Source organism: Ostrinia furnacalis, unplaced genomic scaffold (assembly GCF_004193835.3).
Source record: "Ostrinia furnacalis isolate ACB-3 unplaced genomic scaffold, ASM419383v2 OfSCF7336, whole genome shotgun sequence".
Lineage (NCBI taxonomy): Eukaryota > Metazoa > Arthropoda > Insecta > Lepidoptera > Crambidae > Ostrinia > Ostrinia furnacalis.
Genome location: NW_021137575.1, coordinates 420,460 through 442,781, shown reverse-complemented (window position 1 = coordinate 442,781; position 22,322 = coordinate 420,460). Strand labels below are relative to the sequence as shown.

The 22,322-nt window shown below is 38.9% G+C and overlaps 3 protein-coding genes across 3 annotated transcripts in view; 2 read left to right on the top strand and 1 right to left on the bottom strand.

The window, feature by feature from the left end:
* Window positions 1–139: 139 nt before the first annotated feature.
* LOC114363933 (excitatory amino acid transporter-like) lies at window positions 140–7,987 on the top strand. The gene is made up of 9 exons (XM_028319852.1): window positions 140–320; window positions 782–1,118; window positions 1,435–1,572; window positions 2,235–2,443; window positions 3,213–3,384; window positions 4,072–4,266; window positions 5,772–5,906; window positions 6,434–6,539; window positions 7,363–7,987. Exons 1-9 carry the CDS (start codon window positions 140–142, stop codon window positions 7,501–7,503), a joined length of 1,614 nt encoding a protein of 537 aa, XP_028175653.1. The 3' UTR covers window positions 7,504–7,987.
* Window positions 7,688–14,102, top strand: LOC114363951 (excitatory amino acid transporter 3-like). Its single transcript, XM_028319888.1, has 7 exons — window positions 7,688–7,719; window positions 8,334–8,542; window positions 9,130–9,301; window positions 10,031–10,225; window positions 11,501–11,635; window positions 12,401–12,506; window positions 13,413–14,102. The coding sequence occupies exons 1-7, from the start codon at window positions 7,688–7,690 to the stop codon at window positions 13,551–13,553; spliced, it is 990 nt and encodes a 329-aa protein (XP_028175689.1). The 3' UTR covers window positions 13,554–14,102.
* A 532-nt stretch (window positions 14,103–14,634) lies between these two features.
* The window catches only part of ds (dachsous cadherin-related 1), a 399,638-nt gene continuing 391,950 nt past the window's right edge, over window positions 14,635–22,322 (bottom strand). The window contains exons 11-16 of the mRNA XM_028319851.1: window positions 21,183–22,257; window positions 20,377–21,097; window positions 19,146–20,272; window positions 18,424–18,714; window positions 17,963–18,254; window positions 14,635–17,837 (exon numbers count right to left, since the gene is read on the bottom strand). Of these exons, the coding sequence (XP_028175652.1) occupies window positions 15,212–17,837; window positions 17,963–18,254; window positions 18,424–18,714; window positions 19,146–20,272; window positions 20,377–21,097; window positions 21,183–22,257 (6,132 nt within the window). The 3' untranslated portion in view covers window positions 14,635–15,211. The remainder of the gene's footprint in view (window positions 17,838–17,962; window positions 18,255–18,423; window positions 18,715–19,145; window positions 20,273–20,376; window positions 21,098–21,182; window positions 22,258–22,322) is intronic.

Here is a 22,322-nt window from a genome sequence, read left to right as displayed (position 1 = left end):
GTAAACAGCAAAACTCATCCCCAAACCTCTTATCGTCACGTATTGAAAAGCCGGTTCAGACAACACTTGCAGCAGACGAGAGACAAGAACAAAAGAAACCAGATCGTAGGATCTGGACGGTAGAGTCCATTCGCCTGTAATGGAGAAAGGTGAACGGTTTTCAGAGTACCTGTTCGCGAAGATGGGCCCAGGAGACAGAGGCCCGCAGACCACGGAGGACCGGACTGCTCCGGTGGAACCGACCGGCGCGAAGAAGTGGTTCATTGACAACACGATGCTGGTGGTCACGCTGCTCGGTGTCATCACGGGAATTGGCGTGGGTGAGTTTGAGATTTTCATTTTCTTTGAAAAGCATTAGTTTTTCGCTCCCCATCCAAAAAGTAAATTAAACTATTTTTGTTTTTCGCTGGGTCTCAAAATAGATATCTCTACCTAATTTCATCTAAGTAAAGAAAACCAGACAGAAAGACGAAAAATTGTTACGTATTTATAATAATAATAGTTCGAATGGATTCTTCAAGTTTCTTTGTGGTTGAAGATTCTGGCTTCATCTCCCTCCACCTTTTATTTGAGCATTACTACCCATCGTCGTTTCAGCCGAACTACCCATCACGTTTTGGTTATTTAAAAAATGTTTCGAAACTTTACCTATGCAGAAAATACATACAATAAGTATATTAATTAAACACAATAGCATTTTTTGAGTTGGAAATAGATGATTTTTAACGAAATGTAAAGTTCGATGCGCAAGCTTTATGTAATGTACGAATATCAATTTCAGGATTTGGTTTGCGCCCTTGTAACCTTGGACCTGACGCACTGGTGATTATATCATACCCTGGAGAACTGTTCATGAGGCTACTCAAGCTCATGATTCTACCCCTTATCATTGCCAGCCTGATAGCCGGTTCAGCAAGCTTAAACGCGAAGATGAGTGGGAAGATCGCAGTGAGAACTCTATTATACTTCATCTTAACATCCATGTTCAACGCCTTTCTGGGTATTTTGATGGCAATGATGATACATCCAGGGAAACCAGAACTGAAAGAAGATTTTGTCAGTGTTAATACAGGGAGAAGGGACCACAGTATTCTGGATAGTCTTTTAGATATAGGAAGGTGAGTAAACTTAAGTATTTTAAGAAAGGGACATAGAAAGTATGATCAAAATAAAATACGCGTATTTTTAAATAATGTCAAACGGCATCGGATCAGTAATGTTTACCTTTTTGGTGCCAAAAAATCTGCAACTCTCTAATTTTATTCGGACAATCATGAAATTAAATTGGAAGACCTTTTACCCTTTCCTTAAACTGCAGACAGTGAGATCTGTTTATATTTGTTTCAATTTGAAATTTTGAGAGACAAGGTTTTACTCGTAGATACTGAGATAGTGGATCATGAGTAATGATAATGCAAAATTTAATCTTTTCAGAAACGTATTTCCTGACAACATAGTGCAGGCTGCCTTCCAGCAGGCCCATACGGTATATGTGCAGCCGACGACTTTGTTCGGCAGGAATGCTTCTGATAACGATACGTTTCCGGCTATGGTCCGAGTTGTATCGTATAGGTAAGATTATACCAAAATACTGGGTCATTTTAAATAACTGTGATTATTAAAACTGAGACAAGGTTTTCATGCCATTTTTCATGTGTTGTTTCTGCCGTTTTATTTCAAAATCGTTATTAAAGAAAATTCGTTCTTCTTATCGTTTAGTCGTGCTTATCAATTTATTTTTAATTTATTTTAATTAATAGGTACATCAACAAAGTCACGTAGTACATACGTTTTAACATGGTTAACACATCTTTATTTATGATGATGATTATGTTTTATCGTTTCTTTCTAAAATCTAAGTTTTTTAATCACCAAAATCCGTGGTTAAGGCCCGATTTGACCAAACTTTTATCCGAGAGTAACTCCTGGTATAACTGGCACATTGACAGTTTCAGTATGGGAAATACATGTCAAAACTGACGATTTATTCTGAGACTAGCTGGGCCCGCGACTTCGTACGCGTGAAAACCCGTTTTCGCAACATTTTTAGGGTTCCGTANGGCTATCTAACACTGAAAGAATTTTTCAAATCGGACCAGTAGTTCCTGAGATTAGCGCGTTCAAGTAAACAAACAAACAAACTCTTCAGCTTCATAATATTAGTATAGAAATATAGATTAATATTTACTCTTGTTTGATCGAATCCACCCTAAGAACTTGGTTTAAATTTTCAGAGCTGGTACCAATACTCTAGGGCTAGTTTTCTTCTGCCTAGTGTTTGGCAGTCTGCTGGGCACCTTGGGGCCTAAGGGACAGGTGGTGATCGACTTCTTCCAAGCGATCTTCGAGGTCATCATGAAGATGGTGACGGGAGTCATGTGGATGACTCCGGTCGGCGTCAGCAGTGTGATTGCGGGGAAGATTCTCGGAGTCAGTAATGTTGGTAAGAACTATACTTTTTTACAGTAAAGGTTCCTCTATGTAATGTTAAAATGGATCATGGAATACAAAGTCATTTCATCTACTCGGTAGTAGGAGATGACTTTTTGTTACGGCCTCATGGCATACTCGTAATGTTATGAAATGTTCTAGAATGGATACTGATACTGGCCATTGATACACACACACAGAACTTAGAAATAATAGGTACTAGGTTTAGCAATATTAAGAGTAGGCGCACACCGTCGATTTTTCGTCGGCCGATAGTTTAGTCGGGCAGTTGATCAGTATGGGCATGTATGGGAGTGCGCACACTACGCCGATTCGATTTGGCCGATTCTTCATACAATTTATTTAAAATCGGGCAAAACTATCGGCCAACTAAAAATCAACGGTGTGCGCCTACTCTATTTCGTCCAGTATCTCAGACCGAGTTGCACCATCTTCCTTTAACTTTAACAAACGTCAAACTTCTGTCGAACTCCGTATAAAAAATACCGTTTATTGTTTGTAGTTATGGTTAAAGTTACTCAGCCTAACACTATTATTGTTACTATAATACGTTTATAACATTAATTTATTTCTAGTTACTATGGTAAATTATTACCCTCTTACTAATAAAAGTTACACGCTCGTTGAATAGTGTTTTAAAGTGACGTTTAGTATGGAAATGTCATTTTAAAACAGTGATCAACAACTGTATAACTTTTTATTAGTAAGGGGGTTAGTAGGTATTTATTTATAATTAAGTGTAACATTTTCTCTAATTCCAGCTCAAGTGATGTCCCAACTGGCCTGGTTCATAACAACAGTGGCGATCGGCGTGTTTTTCTACCAGCTATTGGTGATGCAACTCATATACTTCTTGTTCCTAAGGAAGAATCCATACAAATTCTACTGGGGACTGTCTCACGCCATGCTTACCGCATCAGCCACTGCTTCTACGTGAGTATTTAAGACAATATAGTAAACCGGTTAAAGTACAGAAAATATAAAATTTTGAGTCCTTTAAAAAATAGAGGAAACTCGGCTGTATGCTTGTAACTAACGTAATAAAAAAAAAACTTTAATTAGTATTAAAAAATATTTTAACCTCCAGTTTGCATTCAGTCGAAATCATACTGCCATGAAATGTTAAAACATCGATTTAATTCGATCGCAAACAAAATACCGAATGATCGAACGTTCTTCGCACCACGATTTCGCGAATCGAGTGCTTTTTAAATCGAGCGTTTAATTGATCGGACGCAAATATCGAATGTTACGGAGATTGACCATTAATTATATTTTATGTATATCGTGAATATAATGTAATTAGATTTCTTCTGCAACAATGTAATTACGAAGACCGGAACGCATCGTTTTTCTATGTATGTCAGGTAAATATTGATCTACCCCCAAGATAGTACTTTTACTCGCTTTCCGTCTTCTTCCGTTAAAACTTCGCATTCGTGTGATTATTTTTTGAACTACATTATTATTTTGTTGTAAAAAGGTAGGATCTCCTCACTTTAGATTTTCTTGATTGGGCAAAAGGCCTTTTATTTCCTTATATTATCAAACACTCTCATCATAAAGTTCAAGTCCCTTGTACAACCACAACAAAATCCAGCATTTTTTTTTTACTCACAGTGCCGCAGCCCTCCCAGTGACCTTTCGAGCTATGGAGGGTCCTCTCCGAGTCGATCCTCGCGTCACCCGATTCGTTCTACCCATCGGCTGCAACATCAATATGGACGGCACGGCACTTTTCTTGTCTGTGGCCAGCGTCTTCATCTGTCAGATGAACAACTTGCCCTTGGGATTTGCTCAGCTGGCTACTATTTTGTAAGTATTTTTGTGATGCAGTTTGTGATAGATATTTTATGTTTTGTAACATCAATATGGACGGCACGGCACTTTTCTTGTCTGTGGCCAGCGTCTTCATCTGTCAGATGAACAATCTACCTTTGAGATTTGCCTAGCTACCTAGCTACTATTTTGTAAGTATTTTTGTGATGCAGTTAGTGATAGATATTTTTTGTTAGTTGTAACATCAACATGGACGGCACTTTTCTTGTCTGCGGCCAGCGTCTTCATCTGTCAGATGAACAACCTGCCCTTGGGTTTTGCCCAACTGGCTACTATTTTGTAAGCAGTTATTGTTAGATATTGTGTGTTAGTTGTAACATCAACATGGACGGCACTCTTCTTGTCTGTGGCCAGCGTCTTCATCTGTCAGATGAACAACCTGCCCTTGGGATTTGCCCAGCTGGCTACTATTTTGTAAGTATTTTTGTGATGCAGTTAGTGATAGATATTTTGTGTTAGTTGTAACATCAACATGGACGGCACAACTATTTTCTTACTGTGGCCAGTGACTTATGCCATTTTCACCATCAATCCCTAATTTTTAAGTGACCTCTACGGTAACAAATAACAAAAATTTTGCTGTCATAGGGTTCACTTAAAAATAAGGGATTGATGGTAAAAACGGCCATTAATCTGTCAGATGAACAACTACCTTTGAGATTTGCACAGCTTGTTGTAAGTATTTTTGTGAAGCATTTAGTGATAAGGATCGGTTGTAATATCACCATGATGGCCAATATCTTCATAATTATGTCAGACCAATTTTTATATTTGCCTAGCTGGCTACCATTCTGTAAGGTTTTTGTGTTATAGTTTGTGACTTTTGAAATATTGACAATGACACGGTGCTCTTCAAGTCTAGCGTCTTTATCTGCCATCTGCCTATATAGGTAAATCTATTTAGTACAGAGTGTTACCCTTTTTATCCTAAGCCTCTAAATCGATTAGGTACTGGGTAGGTTATAAAATAGCGAAGAAAGATACTGTGATGTGGTTCTAAGTTATTGGTTCTTGAATCGATCTAATTGTTCGATCTTACGAATCACCACCGCTGTAACCGCCGCGGGGTAACGTAACCTACATCAATTTATGACCGAACTGATATCGCACACTGTAAATTTTAATAATCATCGATTGGGCTATCATTGGCTTCATTACTTACGATATAGTGTTCAAATATGTTTTAAATTATTTTTCCATAGCTTAAAAACTTGGTCGTGACTGGGAATTATTGCATTATATTCTAATATTTTTTACAGCATTGTCATAATGTGAATTTATTTTGACTTAAGTTTTTTTTTTATCCACAATGAGGAAGCTCTTGGCGGGTATATCAGCTGATGGTCAGGCCTAAGGTGGAAGTAAGCTTCACCCGGAATCTGGCAAGATATTATCTTACTTAGTGTACTCCTACCTTCAAGATATGTTTTGATTTCTAGCCTTTTTGACCCTTATCATTAACGAACTGTTCTCTATTCCAGCCTAACATCAACAGCAGCTTCTGTGTCATCCGCGTCAGTGCCGTCAGCAGCGATGGTGCTGCTACTCGTGGTGCTCGCTGCAGTGGACGCTCCTACACATGACGTGTCGCTGCTGTTCGCTGTCGATTGGCTTGTGTGAGTTACTTGCTTCTGCATGCCAAATAGACTAATGCCCGTTTTCACCATCAATCCCTAATTTTTAAGTGGACCCCTTATTAAACTAAATTCCTGTTATTTGTTACCATAGGGGTCACATAAAAATTAGGTATTGATGGTGAAAACGGGCATAAGGCTCAAACCTCTGGGTTAGGAATGTAACGACGCTCAATCGACCTCTAGTGCGATTTCAAGTCGTGTCAAAACGAGACGCACTTTTAGTGGTGAACTTGCAATGTCGAGGGTAGTTAGAGGTGCTATCGACAAAAAAATATTTTGACCCATGTAGCACAATGAAGACTTTGCTATATGAATCGATAAGGCGTCAATGTACACGTACTATTAATTGATACTTTATGATTAATCTTATTTAATTTTATGACGATCAATAATACGTTTGAACTTAGTTAAATTGGTAGTGTCAACTTTATCCCTTTCACTTCATTAGCTCATCATTCCATAATCACCCGTAGTGTTCTTACAATTAAACTTAGTTTTCTCTTCAGTGACCGCATACGCACAACAAACAACATGCTGGGCGACTGCTACGCGGCTGCCGTCGTGGAGCACCTGTCTAAGAATGAGCTCATGGCTTGTGATGCACTCTCCACTGTGAGTGTAAGTTTGCTACGAGTACTTTAAGTTTCATAACACTGGTCTTAGTATTGTGCCCTGTATGACACCTTAATTTAAACTTTGTTGTATAAAATCTGTCCAAGAATGAGGTCATGGCCTGTGATGCACTCTCTACTGTGAGTGTAAGTTTGTTACGAGTACTATAGGTTTTATAACACTGGTCTTATTATTGTGCCCTGTATGACACCTTAATTTAAACTAAGTTGTAGAACACCTGTCCAAGAATAAGCTCATGGCCTGTGATGCACTCTCTACTGTGAGTGTAAGTTTGTTACGAGTACTATGGTTTTATAACATTGGTCTTAGCATTGTACCCTTTGGGACACCTTGATTAAACCTTACTTGTATGCATGTTACGAGTAGGCACACCAGGTTTTATAACACTGGTCTTAGTATTGTGCCCTGTGGGACACCTTGATTAAACCCTATTTTTTTGTAGGTAAGTATTTTTTCTATACCGGATACCTTTAATAGGATTTATTTTTACTCTCGGTGCTTTAAACCCAAAAAAACATAAAGAAATAGCTGCCTTCTTTCAGAGCCTACACGATTTTTTGGTTTGATGACAATCTCAATCTAAATACCATTAATGATTTGCGTTGATGGCAACTGCAGTACGATACGATTGCACATTTTTAATATATTTAAAAAAAATCTCCAATTAACAACCTTTCAGCTAAATAAAGATAGGGAGTTTCAAATTACCTGTCTCACATAATCGGATATTAGAAATTTCAGATTAAATGATAGATTTCCTAACACTTCTCAAAAAGTAGTAAGCCAATACATCTTATTTCAGGAACCTGTAACCAATGGTCTCACCACCATCAACACAGAGGTGGACCTCGGTCTCGTGACTCCCAGCAGAAAGTCATTGGCGTCAGATGACGTCATCATCGACATGCATTTCACCGGCAACCACTCCGTAAAGAGGATCTAGTTTAACGCGTGCCTTTCATAATATTTATCTAGAACGCCGTAAGTAGACTTTTTAGATATTAGTCAGTATGACTCTAAAATTCGTAATCATTAGATTTTGTACGAAAATATCTTGCAATTTGAATAGGTATGTATGTGCGCTAACCATTTTAGCGTTACTAGCTGGTACGTCCAGTCAATTGACAATGGCAAATGCGATAGCTCATAATGATAAGAAGCAAGTGAATAATTATCAAACGCAATTGACTATTCCTAAATAAGCAATCAAGTATTTAACACTTATTAATATGTAATATCACCTAGTGTTGATCATAGCAGCAACGTTTTGATATATTTTGAATGATATGATGCTAAAGTATTCAAGGTACCTAATTATATTTAAGTGCCAAAGGCCAATTCGTAATTTTAAAATGCCATTTTTACATTTTTATAAATTAGAAAATGATTGACGAGCCAGTTTCGGTTGGTTTCATCACAAAATGACTCTATAGACTATAATAGATCGCTGACATATCGGAAGATGGGTCTAATATGCAATGTATGCATTTATTTGCAAGTATAGTAAAAATGGAATTCCGTTTTCATAATGTATGTATGTATTCATTGCTTAGTATTAAGGCATTTCTAGGCTTTAAGTTACGACAAAGGTCCCGTTAGATGTAGTTTTTGCCTTACTATCCTCTATGATATAACATGGGCAGTTGTAATAATTGTTATCAAATTTAATAATAACACCTAAANTTCAGCTTTATAATATTAGTATAGAAATATAGATTAATATTTACTCTTGTTTGATCGAATACACCCTAAGAGCTTGGTTTACATTTTCAGAGCTGGTACCAATACTCTAGGGCTAGTTTTCTTCTGCCTAGTGTTTGGCAGTCTGCTGGGCACCTTGGGGCCTAAGGGACAGGTGGTGATCGACTTCTTCCAAGCGATCTTCGAGGTCATCATGAAGATGGTGACGGGAGTCATGTGGATGACTCCGGTCGGCGTCAGCAGTGTGATTGCGGGGAAGATTCTTGGAGTCAGTAATGTTGGTAAGAACTATACTTTTTTACAGTAAAGGTTCCTCTACAGAATACAAAATGATTTCATGTACTCGATAGTAGTAAACTTTTTCGCCCGTATTCACAAACATTACTATGAGGTCTCACAGTGCGAGTAGATGCACAGGTAACACACGAACCAATCACAGAGCTCTATTCAACGATGTGCGTTCGATTTGGAAGCATCGTTTGTGAATACGGGCGTTTGTTATGTACTTATGACATAATCGTGATGTTGAAACATTATGATTACCAATTCTTTGGGTTTTAGAATGGGTCTGTACTGCAATATTATTTCGGTGTACTTACTCTCCAATGTCCAAAAGTATAAAGTATTCCTAAACATTCCATATTTTTCCTTGCTGCTTTGTGCACATATATTAAAATGTATCGTTGGGGCAGAAAAGTTCTCGAGTGGCGACCACGGGCTGGAAGACGTAGCGTAGGCAGGCCTCCTACTAGGTGGACCGACGATCTGGTAAAGGTCGCGGGAAGAGCCTGGATGCGGGCAGTGGACGTCATTTGGCTGAAACGAACGAACGAACGATATTAAAATGTAACATTTTCTCTAATTCCAGCTCAAGTGATGTCCCAACTGGCCTGGTTCATAACAACAGTGGCGATCGGCGTGTTTTTCTACCAGCTATTGGTGATGCAACTCATATACTTCTTGTTCCTAAGGAAGAATCCATACAAATTCTACTGGGGACTGTCTCACGCCATGCTTACTGCATCAGCCACTGCTTCTACGTGAGTATTTAAGACAATATAGTAAACCGGTTAAAGTACAGAAAATATAAAATTTTGAGTCCTTTAAAAAATAGAGGAAACTCGGCTGTATGCTTGTAACTAACGCAATGAAACAAAACTTTAATTAGTATTAAAAAATATTTAAACCTCCAGTTTGCATTCAGTCGAAATCATACTGCCATGAAATGTTAAAACATCGTAATTCGATCGCAAACAAAATACCGAATGATCGTACGTTCATCGTACCATGATTTCACGAATCGAGTGCTTTTTAAATCGAGCGTTTAATTGATCGAACGCAAATATCGAATGTTTCGGTGATTGGCCGTTAATTACTTAGGTACATCGTGAATATAATGTAATTAGATTTCTTGCTGCAACAATGTAATTACGAATAACGGAACGCATCGTTTTTCTATGTATGTCAGGCAAATATTGATCTACCCCCAAGATAGTACTTTTACTCGCTTTCCGTCTTCTTCAGTTAAAACTTCGCATTCGTGTGCTTTTTTTTTTAACTATACTAGGTATATTATTTGTGATTATTTGTTGTAAAAAGGTAGGATCTCCTCATTTTAGATTTTCTTGATTGGGCAAAGGGCCCTTTATTTCCTTAAATTGTTATCAAACACTTTAAGAAAATAATTGGTAGGTACCTACTTACCTTCATCATAAAGTTCAAATCCCCTGTACAACCACAACAAAATCCAGCATTTTTTTTCTATTCAGTGCCGCAGCCCTCCCAGTGACCTTTCGAGCTATGGAGGGTCCCCTTCGAGTCGATCCTCGGGTCACCCGGTTCGTTCTACCCATCGGTTGCAACATCAATATGGATGGAACGGCACTCTTCTTATCTGTGGCCAGCGTCTTCATCTGTCAGATGAACAACTTGCCCTTGGGATTCGCACAGCTGGCTACTATTTTGTAAGTACTTTTGTGATGCAGTTAGTGATAGATATTTTTTGTGTTAGTTGTAACATCAACATGGACGGCACTTTTCTTGTCTGTGGCCAACGTCTTCATCTGTCAGATGAACAACCTGCCCTTGGGTTTTGCCCAACTGGCTACTATTTTGTAAGCAGTTATTGTTAGATATTGTGTGTTAGTTGTAACATCAACATGGACGGCACTCTTCTTGTCTTGGCGGGTTACCTACGTGAGTGCGACAAACGTTACATCGAATTTTGTTTCTTCGAAAACCTTTCTGCGAAGTTACTATACTGCGACGCCTTGTTATATCGATGCCTTGTTACTGCGATGTAACGTTACATCGAAAAACTTTACTGCGAACGATTTTACTGGCTACCATTCTGTAAGGTTTTTGTGTTATAGTTTGTGACTTTTGAAATATTGACAATGACACGGTGCTCTTCAAGTCTAGCGTCTTTATCTGCCATCTGCCTATATAAATCTATTTAGTACAGAGTGTTACCCTTTTTATCCAAAGCTAAATCGATTAGGTACTGGGTAGGTTATAAAATAGCGAAGAAAGATACTGTGATGTGGTTCTAAGTTATTGGTCCTTGAATCGATCTAATTGTTCGATCTTACGAATCACCACCGCTGTTACCGCCGCGGGGTAACGTAACCTACATAAATTTATGACCGAACTGATATCGCACACTGTAAATTTTAATAATCATCGATTGGGCTATCATTGGCTTCATTACTTACGATATAGTGTTCAAATATGTTTTAAATTATTTTTCCATAGCTTAAAAACTTGGTCATGACTGGGAATTATTGCATTATATTCTAGTACTAAAGGCCGCCCGCGACTTCGTTCGCGTGAACCCCGTTTTACCCCCTTAGGGGTGAAGTTTTGAGATTTTTTAGAGGTTTCCCGGTAATTATTCGAACTTTTATCGCCGTAAAAACCATCCTTGGACTTCAACAAACATTTAAAAAAAAGAATTGGTAAAATTGGTCCAGGCGTTGTTGAGTTATGCGCTTACCAACACATTTTGCGATTCATTTTTATATTATGTTAATTTATTTTGACTTAAGTTTTTTTATCCACAACGAGGAAGCTCTTGGCGTGTATCTCACCTGATGGTCAGGCCGAAGGTGGAAGCAAGCTACACCCGGAATCTGGCAAGATATCTTACTTAGTGTACTCGTACCTTCAAGAGTGATAGTATGTTTTAATTTCTATCCTTTTTGACCCTTATCATTAACAAACTGTTTTCTCTTTTCCAGCCTAACATCAACAGCAGCTTCAGTGTCGTCCGCGTCAGTGCCGTCAGCAGCGATGGTGTTGCTACTCGTGGTGCTCGCTGCAGTGGACGCTCCAACTCATGACGTGTCGCTGCTATTTGCTGTTGATTGGCTTGTGTAAGTTACTTCAATTCATCATCATAATTTCAGCCATAGAACGTCCACTGCTGAACATAGGCCTCCCCCAATGACTTCCATGTTGACCGGTTAACAACGGCCTGCTTTCAGCGCCTTCCTTTGTGAGATCGTCGGTCCACCTTATGGGTGGACGTCCTACGCTGGGCTTTCCGGTACGTGGTCTCCACTCCATAACTTGCTGCCCTATCGGCAGTTCACTTAAATTGTTTCTGCTTACATAATGTAAGCCAAATACATTAAAACTCTAATTCAAGAATTGAATAAACCCTAACCTAATTGAATAGGCCTACTCCGATTTAATTATTCCGGCGCATTATACAGGGAGGGCAGGTAGGTAGGTGAAGTTGCCTAAGTCGAGGCGTCGTAGGTCGTTATCACAAACAAAACATTGATACATAGGTACTCCTACGGTCTTCTTTTAGAAATACAACTGCTATTAGATAATTAGCTATTTTACAATAATAACACCCCATCCATGTATCTCAACAAAGACTTTGCTTTAAGGATTGACAAGGAGTCACCGTAAAGCATAAAGTCTTATTTATTTTATTTGTAAATATTTAGTCTATAGGTTCATTACGAGTATTTGTATTAAGAAAGTGAATATTAGGAAATATTAATCTGATTAAAATATTATCCATAATGAAAATAATTAAAATGTACAAAAAATACTTTCTCTACATTTGCTCACCATTGACAAATCACCCGTATTTTTCTCATAATTGAACTTACTCTTCTCTGCAGTGACCGCATACGCACAACAAACAACATGCTGGGCGACTGCTACGCGGCTGCCGTCGTAGAGCACCTGTCCAAGAATGAGCTCATGGCCTGTGATGCACTCTCCACTGTGAGTGTAAGTTTGTTACGAGTACTATAGGTTTTATAACAGTGGTCTTAGTAATGTGCCCTGTGAGACACCTTTATACCTTAGTTGTAAAACACCTATCCAAAGATGAGCTCATGGCCTGTGATGCTCTCTCCACTGTGAGTGTAAGTTTGTTACGAGTACTATTGGTTTTATAACAGTGGTCTTAGTATTGTGCCCTGTAAGATACCTTAATTAAAACTTAGTTGTAGAAAATCTGTCCGAGAATGAGCTGATGGCCTGTGATGCACTCTCCACTGTGAGTGTAAGTTTGTTACAAGTACTTTAATAGGTTTTATAACACTGGTCTTAGTATTGTGTCCTGTATGACACCTTAATTTAAACTAAGTTGTAGAACACCAGCTGTCCAAGAATAAGCTCATGGCCTGTGAGAGTTACGAGTACCACAGGTTTTAAAATACTGGTCATTAATGGGACACCTCGATTAAACTTTATTAGTAATAATTTATGTTTGTTACGAGCAGGTATTAGTATTGTGCTCTGTGGGACACCTTGATTATACCTTATTTGTAGTTAAGTATTTTTTTCCATACCGGATACCTTTGATAGGTTAACTCTCGGTGCTTAAAATCCAAAAAACATAAAGAAATAGCTGCCTTCTTTCAGAGCCTACACGATTTTTTGCTTTGGTGACATCTCAGTCTAACTACCATTATTGATTTGCGTTGATGGCAACTGCAGTACGATATAACTGCACATTTGTAATATATTTTTTAATAAATTTCAAAATTCCAATTGAGGACCTTGCAGCTAAATAAAGATAGGGAATTTCAAATTACCTGTTTCACATAATCGGATATTTAGAAATTTCAGATTAAATGATAGGTATGTTCTCAAAAATTAGTAATCCAATAAATCTTATTTCAGGAACCTGTAACCAATGGTCTCACCACCATCAACACAGAGGTGGATCTAGGTCTCGTGACTCCCAGCAGAAAGTCATTGGCGTCGGATGACGTCATCATCGACATGCATTTAACCGGCAACCACTCCGTAAAGAGGATCTAGTTTAACGCGTGCCTTTCATAATATTTATCTAGAACGCCGTAAGTAGACTTTTTAGTAATTAGTCAGTATGACTCTAAAATTCGTAATCATAGATTTTGTACGAAAATATCTTGCAATTTGAATAGGCATGTATGTGCGCTAACCATTTTAGCGTTTACTAGCTGGTACGTCCAGTCAATTGACAATGGCAAATACGATAGTAATAATAATAAGAAGCAAGTGAATAATTATCAAACGCAATTGACTATTCTTAAATAAGCAATCAAGTATTTAACACTTATTAATATGTAATATCACCTAGTGTTGATCATAGCAGCAACGTTTTGATATATTTTGAATGATACGATGCTAAAGTATTCAAGGTACCTAATTATATTTAAGTGCCAAAGGCCAATTCGTGATTTTAAAATGCCATTTTTACATTTTTATAAATTAGAAAATCATTGACGAGCCAGTTTAGGTTGGTTTCATCACAAAATGACCCTATAGACTATAATAGATCGCTGACATATCGGAAGATGGGTCTAATATGCAATGTAGGCATTTATTTGCAAGTATAGGAAAAATGAAATTCCGTTTTCATAATGTATGTATTCATTGCTTAGTATTAAGGCATTTCTAGGCTTTAAGTTACGACAAAGGTCCCGTTAGATGTAGTTTTTGCCTTACTATCCTCTATGATATAACATGGGCAGTTGTAATGATTGTTATCAAATTTAATAATAACACCTATACAGGCAGCTTTACTAAAATTAAGGTTTTGATGTCCTTTTGAATTGGTATTTGTGCAAATGTTTTAGATTCCTACTTTTTACTTTTAAGATACCTTATGGTCATTGTCATTTATAGATTTAGATCCAGCTGTGATATGATATTTGTTGTTTTTCTTTTCAATTACTGGGTATTATTTGATAAAAATAAAAACCAGTGATAAAATTTTACATATTTTATTTATTTTCGCTTACATTCTCCACGGACAGTCGAACTTAAATCTAAATATGGACAGGGATTATTTACAATATTTAACTACTGTTCAAATAATTGACACGGAGAAATATCACTTTATAAAAAAATATAATGAATAAAGTTGGCAAGTGTCAATCGTGAACAGATTACAGGCGTTTTCGATACTTAGACGAAAATCACAGTATTATAAATGATACTAAATATGTTGATGATTTTCCAGAAATCACAAAAGGCACAATAGTTCCACTTACAGTTAACGATCTAATAGTTGACGTACAACAAATTTGTGACTGCATTTAGTAAAATACATGTTTCAATAAAGCTTATCAAAAATTGCAATATCTAAAAGTATACTTATAGCTTAACGTAAAGCTGATTCGTTTGTTTTATAATAACATAAAATAACATGGCAGTCTTCATTTAAATATTTTACAAGGCACTAAAATATACAGACTAATATTTACAGTTAATAATACAACCCGAATGAAGACTATTTACACTACCGTAAAATCGGTATAAGCGCTTAGTACATCACTTTGAGCATAGTTCAGGCAGTCCATTTGTGAATGCACAAAATGATATTAGAAAAACTAATCCGATCACATCGGTAATCAATAAATATTACTACCAATACTTAATTTGAACAGTCGTTACACACAATATGTACAATAACCTAGAAAATAATACAAATTTCATATTCTCATAGTAGAGTGTGGAGGTTTCCTACTGCCGGGGGCTGGAGGTAGACCAGGACCTACTAAAGGTGACATGGAAGGGGATCTCGTCGCTAAAGGCGAGAGAGATGGCGAGAATGATGGCGACATAGCAGCTGCGGCTGAGAAACCTCCAGGCACATCATGACTTATGGGGGACCTAGGTAATAAATGTTGAGGTTGTCTACAAGACAACGACGGAGCGGGACAACTCCTTGGTGCTACAGTCGTCAATAATGGCGGCGGAACACTCTTGCCGCCAGATATTGATGTCCCTTTGCTCTTAGCACTAGACGCACCACTATTACCACTTTGAAGGGACACTGCGTCGTCTTTCAACCGAGCAATTTCTGAAAACACGTGTGCTAGAGGTTGATACTGTGGTCCCCAGTCGAGTAAGTAATCCCAGTTGTAACTGCCGGTGAGTTCTTCTTCTGAATGAACTATTGAGCTGAGACTGCCCGTCATTGATGGGCCTGCAGTTGGTACAGCATTATTATCTCCAGGCGCACTTGAGAAGGCGCCTAAAGCCATTGCTCTATCGACTGCTGCACTGGCTTCATCAGCGCTGCTCGCTCTTTCACTGCCTGTCACTTCATTGAGTTTAGCGTAGATAAGATTTGTTATATCGTTTTCGTGTCCACCATCTTCATCAAACATGTGCATAGAGTCAATAGGGCCATGATGTAACATGGTGTCTTTATTACCAACATTTTCAGAACATCTCCTGGAAGACGTAGATGCTCCACCACCAGTGCCAGTATCTACTATTCCAAGTCTCGCTAAATATTCTTGAGTATTATGAACCGAGACGTCTGATAAATTATCATCATCTACTCCATTCGCTTGTCTGTGAATACCTTCCCTCTGGAGTGGACCCTCATTGATCATTCTTATCTCTTCATCTTCACCGTCTTCGCCGTCCTCTGCAGATCCTCTACCACTGGAACCAGACTGATCTGAACCAGATAGTTCTGAGGTTGTTGCTGCTCCTGAGTTGGAGCTAGCCGTATGTGGTCCGTATGGTGGGATTTCGTCATACTTGGGTGGAGCAAATTGATTCCCGGAGCTAACTGCTCCGGTATTTCTAATAGAGATAGTGTCAAACGCACTTGGGTCAACGTAACTATTTGTTGCACCTACCCCTTCAGAGTTTAATCCAGGCTTGTTGACTTTTTTGTGCCTCTTATTTTTCATGTGAAGAAATAGGAATGCCGCTGCGAATATGATTATAATAAATATAAATGCGATCAGTAGACCTAATGCCCAATCGGAGAGTCCACCGCTGGGAGCAGCGGATGCGTCGTTTATGATATTTGAATCTAAGACTACTGTTTCATGGTCCAGTAATATCTCTACAGCTGTTTTGTTAGTAAGTGAACCTTGTCGTCCGGAACTCGCAGTGACTACTAGACTTATTGATTTATCAGAACCAAAAAGATTAGATACAGATTCCACTTTCTTCTTCAAGATAATTACACCAGTTGTTCGATTTATTTTGAAGTATGAATGCGATGTAGAGAGCTGGTATACTATTCTTCCGTCAATGCCCTTATCTCTGTCGGTGGCTGTGGCTTGACCAATCACATATCCTGCAGGAAGAGGTCCTGACTTAGGAATGCCGAAGTTATACGTCTTTTGAGTGAATTGCGGATAAAATTCGTCTCGACTCTCTATATCGATCCGGACCTTGACAGTAGAACTTTTCCCGCCAAGATCCGAAGCCTTGATAGAGAATTCATACTTGTTCTTTTGTTCATAATCAAAAACAGCGTTTGTGTTGACTAGTCCCGATGTAGCATCAATTAGGAACATTTTCCACGAATCATCGTTTCTGTTGTAATTCGTCGAGGCAGGCACAATAGAATAGTTGAGTTTTCCATATCGTCCTCTGTCAAGATCCGTGGCTCTTGCCGTAAAGACAGACGTTCCAACTCTTTCATTTTCACCGATAGTTTCAAAGTACTCATTCACTGGGAACGTTGGAGTATTATCGTTCTCATCAATGATACCAATTTTGATATACGCTGCATTACACAAAGAAGGCTCTCCCTGATCACAGGCAACTATGATAAGTTTGTAATCTGTATTGCCAGTATCATAATCCAGAGATTTGTTAACGCTCAATATTCCAGTGGTTGGATGAATAAAGAACAGTTTTTCGTCGTCTCCTGACGTGATGTTGTACCTGATAGCCGCGTTAGGAGTTCCATACAGATCAGCATCAGTTGCTGAAAGTTGTGTGATTGTATAGCCGATTTTCACATCTTCACTTACGGTCAATTCGAATTCATTTGTTGCAAATATTGGTGCATTGTCGTTGGAATCAGCAACTGTTACAAAAATAGTGATGGATGTCTTGTTTTGGTTGTACGAGAGTATTTTTCCTTCTTCAACAGCAGCTAGACCTAAAACGTATGTATCCTGTGTTTCTCGATCCAGTCTGGCAATTAGTATTAGAGCTCCTTCGCCGTTGACATCAAAGGAGTCCCCTTCATTCCCAGATATGATGTGAAAATCCAGATTGTACTTCTTCAAAACATCGTTGATACCGCCGATTTGAAGCAGCGTGGACCCCTTTTCCGTGTCCTCGTTGACTGTGATCCTGTAATTAAAAAATAAAACCAGTTTATTACACACGCTTTTATACCACAACACAGTTGTTTTGCTAGTACTTTATTAAGTAATGTAAACAGTTATGAAATTTCATAGTGATGTTCAAAAACTAACCTGTATGTGTCTTGTCCTATGAAAGGTTTGATCTCTGAAGATGCCCCGGTGCTTATCCTGACGGATGCCACTGCACTCTTATTTGGCTTCCCATGATCAGTCGCTACAACAGCCAACTGCGTATCTCGTTCGTTTGCCGGCAATGCACTGTAGTTCACGAATATTGCCCCAGTCACAGCGTCAATGTAATACCCCTTGGTCGCACGGAGAATCGAATAAGATATTCTGCCATTGTCTCCACTGTCCTTATCTTTTGCGTTCACTGAACCAATCTCCAATGTACCACTGCCTTCTGTAATAACATAAAGATAAAATATTAGTACGTAAAACTCTAAAACCTATAATGCAAATTTTTATTGTTAGTAATATTCTTACAGGAATGGACTTAGACGTGTCTATGTTATTTGCTTTATTTAGATTAGTTTCTCTAATTACAGTTATAAAAGATTTATGAGACCTACCAGGCAAAATTCTATTGTAAGAGATGTCATCAAATATGGGAGCGTTGTCGTTTACATCCATCACTTTTATAGTAAGCGTAGTTCTGGCGATATGTTCACTGTCAGAGGCGGTTATGTTTATTTCGTACATGATCTGCGTTTCGTAATCCAACGGTTTATTCAGGACTACCTTGCCACTGTATCTGTCTATAGAGAATCTGTTATCTTCCTGCAGTATGGCGTATTTGAGAGGCGGATATGTGTCCACGTCATTCGCCGTAACAGATGTGAGCACTGTGCCAACTTCCGCTCCTGTAAAAATAAATAAGAAACGTTGAAACACTGACGGGACTCCCTCATACGACTGCCGTTTTAACGATTCGCAAATAAAATCCTCTAAAACAAAACCACTGTCGACGTACAATGATATAAAAACAAACAAAAAAGCGAGAGACAATGAACGCGGACCGTTGGGGAGGCACCGCTAAAACATGCACTCGAAAAAAATGTAATACCATCCAATAAATATTGATCCTAAAGGAGTCCCTTTTATTTAATCTCGGCGCTGGAATCAAAAAGTCGCAATGTAAGCCAGTCGCGGAGTCAAGAATACAAATTATGTAAAATGCCTCCCTCTTTGTGAATCGCTTTTTGTTCTACCAATTTATTTCGAAAAATCGATAGGACGCCCTACAGCAATTTAAAACCGAATACGTAAACGAGTAAAAAACTTGGAAACGTACCTTCCGATACGGAGATGAGATTCGGTGGTGGGAATGTCGGTTGATTGTCGTTTACGTCGACGACATTGATCCGGAGGGTAGCAGTGCCGGTCATTTGCGGGTCTCCCTCGTCTGTTGCAATAACTGTCAATTTATAAGTCTCGCGTATCTCGCGATCCAACACTATGTTCGTCTTGACCGATCCGGAGAACGCCGGTTCTATAATAAAGGCGTTATCGTGGTTCCCGTCTACTATGTGGTATAGGATGCGCGCGTTCACTCCCCGGTCGCCATCCTTGGCCGCGAGCTGCACGACAAACTCGCCCTTAGTGTTGCCTTCCAAAACGTTCGCTATGTATTGCTGCTGCGTAAATCTAGGAGCGTGGTCGTTTTGGTCTAACAGATTTATTGTTACGTCGCAATAGCCGTATAAGACTGGCGAGCCCTCCGTTCGGGCGACCACAACGAGCTGCCTCTTCGGTCCCGGGTAAGATTCGTAATCCAAATTTGCCGAATTATTCACCCTTATAACGCCTGAGTTAGGGTCTATCTCGAAAGCGTATTGATCGTTTCCATTGCCGATTTCGTAAAATATTTTTTGGCGGCGCCCGTCGCTCCTTACAGCTGTAACTTGGAGGACGTCCTTGCCGTTGGGCATGTTTTCCTCAATAGTAACATTATACGTAGCATTCTGGAAATTCAAAGTAGGGGTCTGATCGGAGAAATCGCCAACCCGAATTTCAATCAGTCCGACTGAACTTTGCGGAGGATTTCCTTTATCTTTGGCAATAACTTTTAGATGAATAAGTTTTCCATTTTCACTGGCCAAGCTTTGTGTCGCTGTTAAAAGTCCTGTGGTTGGATTTATGCGAAATTTATGATTCGAAGAATCCATAAGCTCGTAAAGTATTTCTGCATTAGTTCCTATGTCATTATCAGTGGCCGAGACACACAATAAACTTTGTCCGGGAGGAGTCAAAGTAGCAATTTGCTCTCTGAATGGGTATTTTGTAAATATAGGTTTGTTGTCATTCACGTCTTTTATGGTGATTTCTACAGAAACCCTTTGAGATCGAGCAATATAACGCCCCTCATCAGTCGCCACTGCTTCAAAATGGTATGCGCTTATTTTTTCTCTATCAAAGTATCTGCAAAGAAACAAAAATTGTACATTAAATATTATTTTAAAATATGTAATCGTTAAAATAAGATGCGCATTAGTGTTGTTTATGTATGATAAATGGACACTTACCCAGTGGTAAAAACGATACCAGTTTTATTATCAATTCGAAACAATCCCTGGCTTTCGTTTGCCAATGAATAAACGATACGTTTGTTGAATCCCAAATCGGCGTCAGTGGCTCTTACTTTTATAACAGAGGTGTCGATTGGGGCGTCTTCTGGTATGGCAGCTGAATAATGTCCAGTGTCAAATACGGGGTCGTTGTCATTTTGGTCTTCCACCATAACGGTGATATTGCAGGACCCTTGCAAAGCCACGGGCGATCCATGGTCAAACGCCGTAATTGTTAGATGATATTTGGACTGAGTTTCGCGATCTAACGTCTTAGCTGTCAGTTTTCCAGTTGTAGAATCTATTGAAAACTTGTTCCCATTATTGCCAGATGTAATGCTGTATGTGATAACTCCGTTTGCACCGATATCTTTATCCATTGCTGCGACAGTATGAATAACCTCTGGGTCATTATTTTCTGGAACGGACAATGGGTAACAAGATCCTGGCTTGAAGCTCGGTGGGTTATCGTTGACATCCATGACGCTGATTGACACAGTCGCGACATCGAAGTTGGTTGTAGACTGAAATGTACTAGAGTCGGTGACATAAACAGGGAACACGTAGTAGTCTCTTTCTTCTCTGTCGATTTTAGTTTTTACTGTAATTGTTCCTAGGCGAGGGTCAATGATGAATTTGTCGTCAGCTACTCCTTGTGGGATTACGTAAGTTAAATTACCTGAAATACAAAGAAAAATTAGCACATCATTCTAATCAATGAATATTAATTGTTTTAAAATACAGATAACATATTCAATACATACCAGTATTCCCTCTCGAAGACTTCGCAGTTAACCTGGTAACAAAACTACCAGGACGAATATCTTCACTTATGTTTGCCCGGTAAAAAGAATCGGTAAATCTAGGTGGCACATTAGTCGACTCCTGCAGATTCAGGAATAATAGCATGTGGCTCTGTCTTGGAAAAGGAACCCCATGATCTGAGGCTGTAAGGTTCAATTTGTATTGCCCAGGTCGAACTCTCGCTATATCCGACGAGTATTTCTTTGATAAAGTCAATTTGCCAACCTCGTACTCCATAGAAAAGTAGCCGTGCTCATTTCCACCCGATATGTAGTACGATATTTTTCCATTATCTCCAGAATCTTCATCGACCGCTAATGCTTGATATAGCGTACCTGATAAAGTGCTCAATGAGACTGTTACTTTCGATGCTGATACAAAAGTAGGAACATTATCATTTGCGTCTAGGACAGAAATATGAACTGTAGCTGATGTGGCCATTCGCTCTGATGTATTCGTAGCCAGATCAGTAGCTTCAATTATTAGCCAATACTCTTTCAACGTTTCATAATCAAGAGGCGATGTCAGCGTAAGTGAGCCAGTCAAAGGATCCAAGTTGAAAACATTTTTGGTTGACGGCAGAGACGAGACGACGTGAAAGTTCAACTCTCCATTTGGGCCCGAGTCCGCATCTTTAGCGGTGAAATTGTAAACAGTCATTCCAATAGGGGTGATTTCTGATATTTCAATGTTGATTGGATCTTGAGGCCATTGCGGCGCGTTATCATTCACATCGACGATTTCTATCCTTACAGTGACAGCGCTGCTTTGGGGATTGTTCGTAGCCGAAGTGTCCAATGCTCTCACTTCTAACCTATATTCATCTTGCATTTCCCTGTCTAATTGTCTCGCTACAACTAAAGAGCCAGTGCGTCTGTCTATCTCGAAAGTGCCATGCTGGTGGTCTGTGGTCAATGGCATCAAAAGATAAGATATTTGTTTTTCTTCGTCCCCGTTTATCAGATTGTCTTGAACATCGCTATCACAGCATGCGACTGTACCGACTACGTGGCCGATTTCAGCGTTTTCCTTGACCTAAAAATGAAATATTCATTATAAATGTAGTATGTATATTTTAAAAAAAGTACTATCTCATCACT

What these genes read in the sequence shown, in the direction of transcription:
- LOC114363933 (XM_028319852.1), top strand. Translation starts at nt 140, where the DNA reads ATGGAGAAAGGTGAACGGTTTTCAGAGTACCTGTTCGCGAAGATGGGC. An exon ending in CATCACGGGAATTGGCGTGG is followed by an intron (nt 321 to 781) that starts GTGAGTTTGAGA and finishes TATCAATTTCAG; the next exon opens with GATTTGGTTTGCGCCCTTGT. An exon ending in GCATCAGCCACTGCTTCTAC is followed by an intron (nt 3,385 to 4,071) that starts GTGAGTATTTAA and finishes TTTTACTCACAG; the next exon opens with TGCCGCAGCCCTCCCAGTGA.
- LOC114363951 (XM_028319888.1), top strand. Translation starts at nt 7,688, where the DNA reads ATGGCAAATGCGATAGCTCATAATGATAAGAA. An exon ending in TCTTGGAGTCAGTAATGTTG is followed by an intron (nt 8,543 to 9,129) that starts GTAAGAACTATA and finishes CTCTAATTCCAG; the next exon opens with CTCAAGTGATGTCCCAACTG. An exon ending in TTTGCTGTTGATTGGCTTGT is followed by an intron (nt 11,636 to 12,400) that starts GTAAGTTACTTC and finishes TCTTCTCTGCAG; the next exon opens with TGACCGCATACGCACAACAA.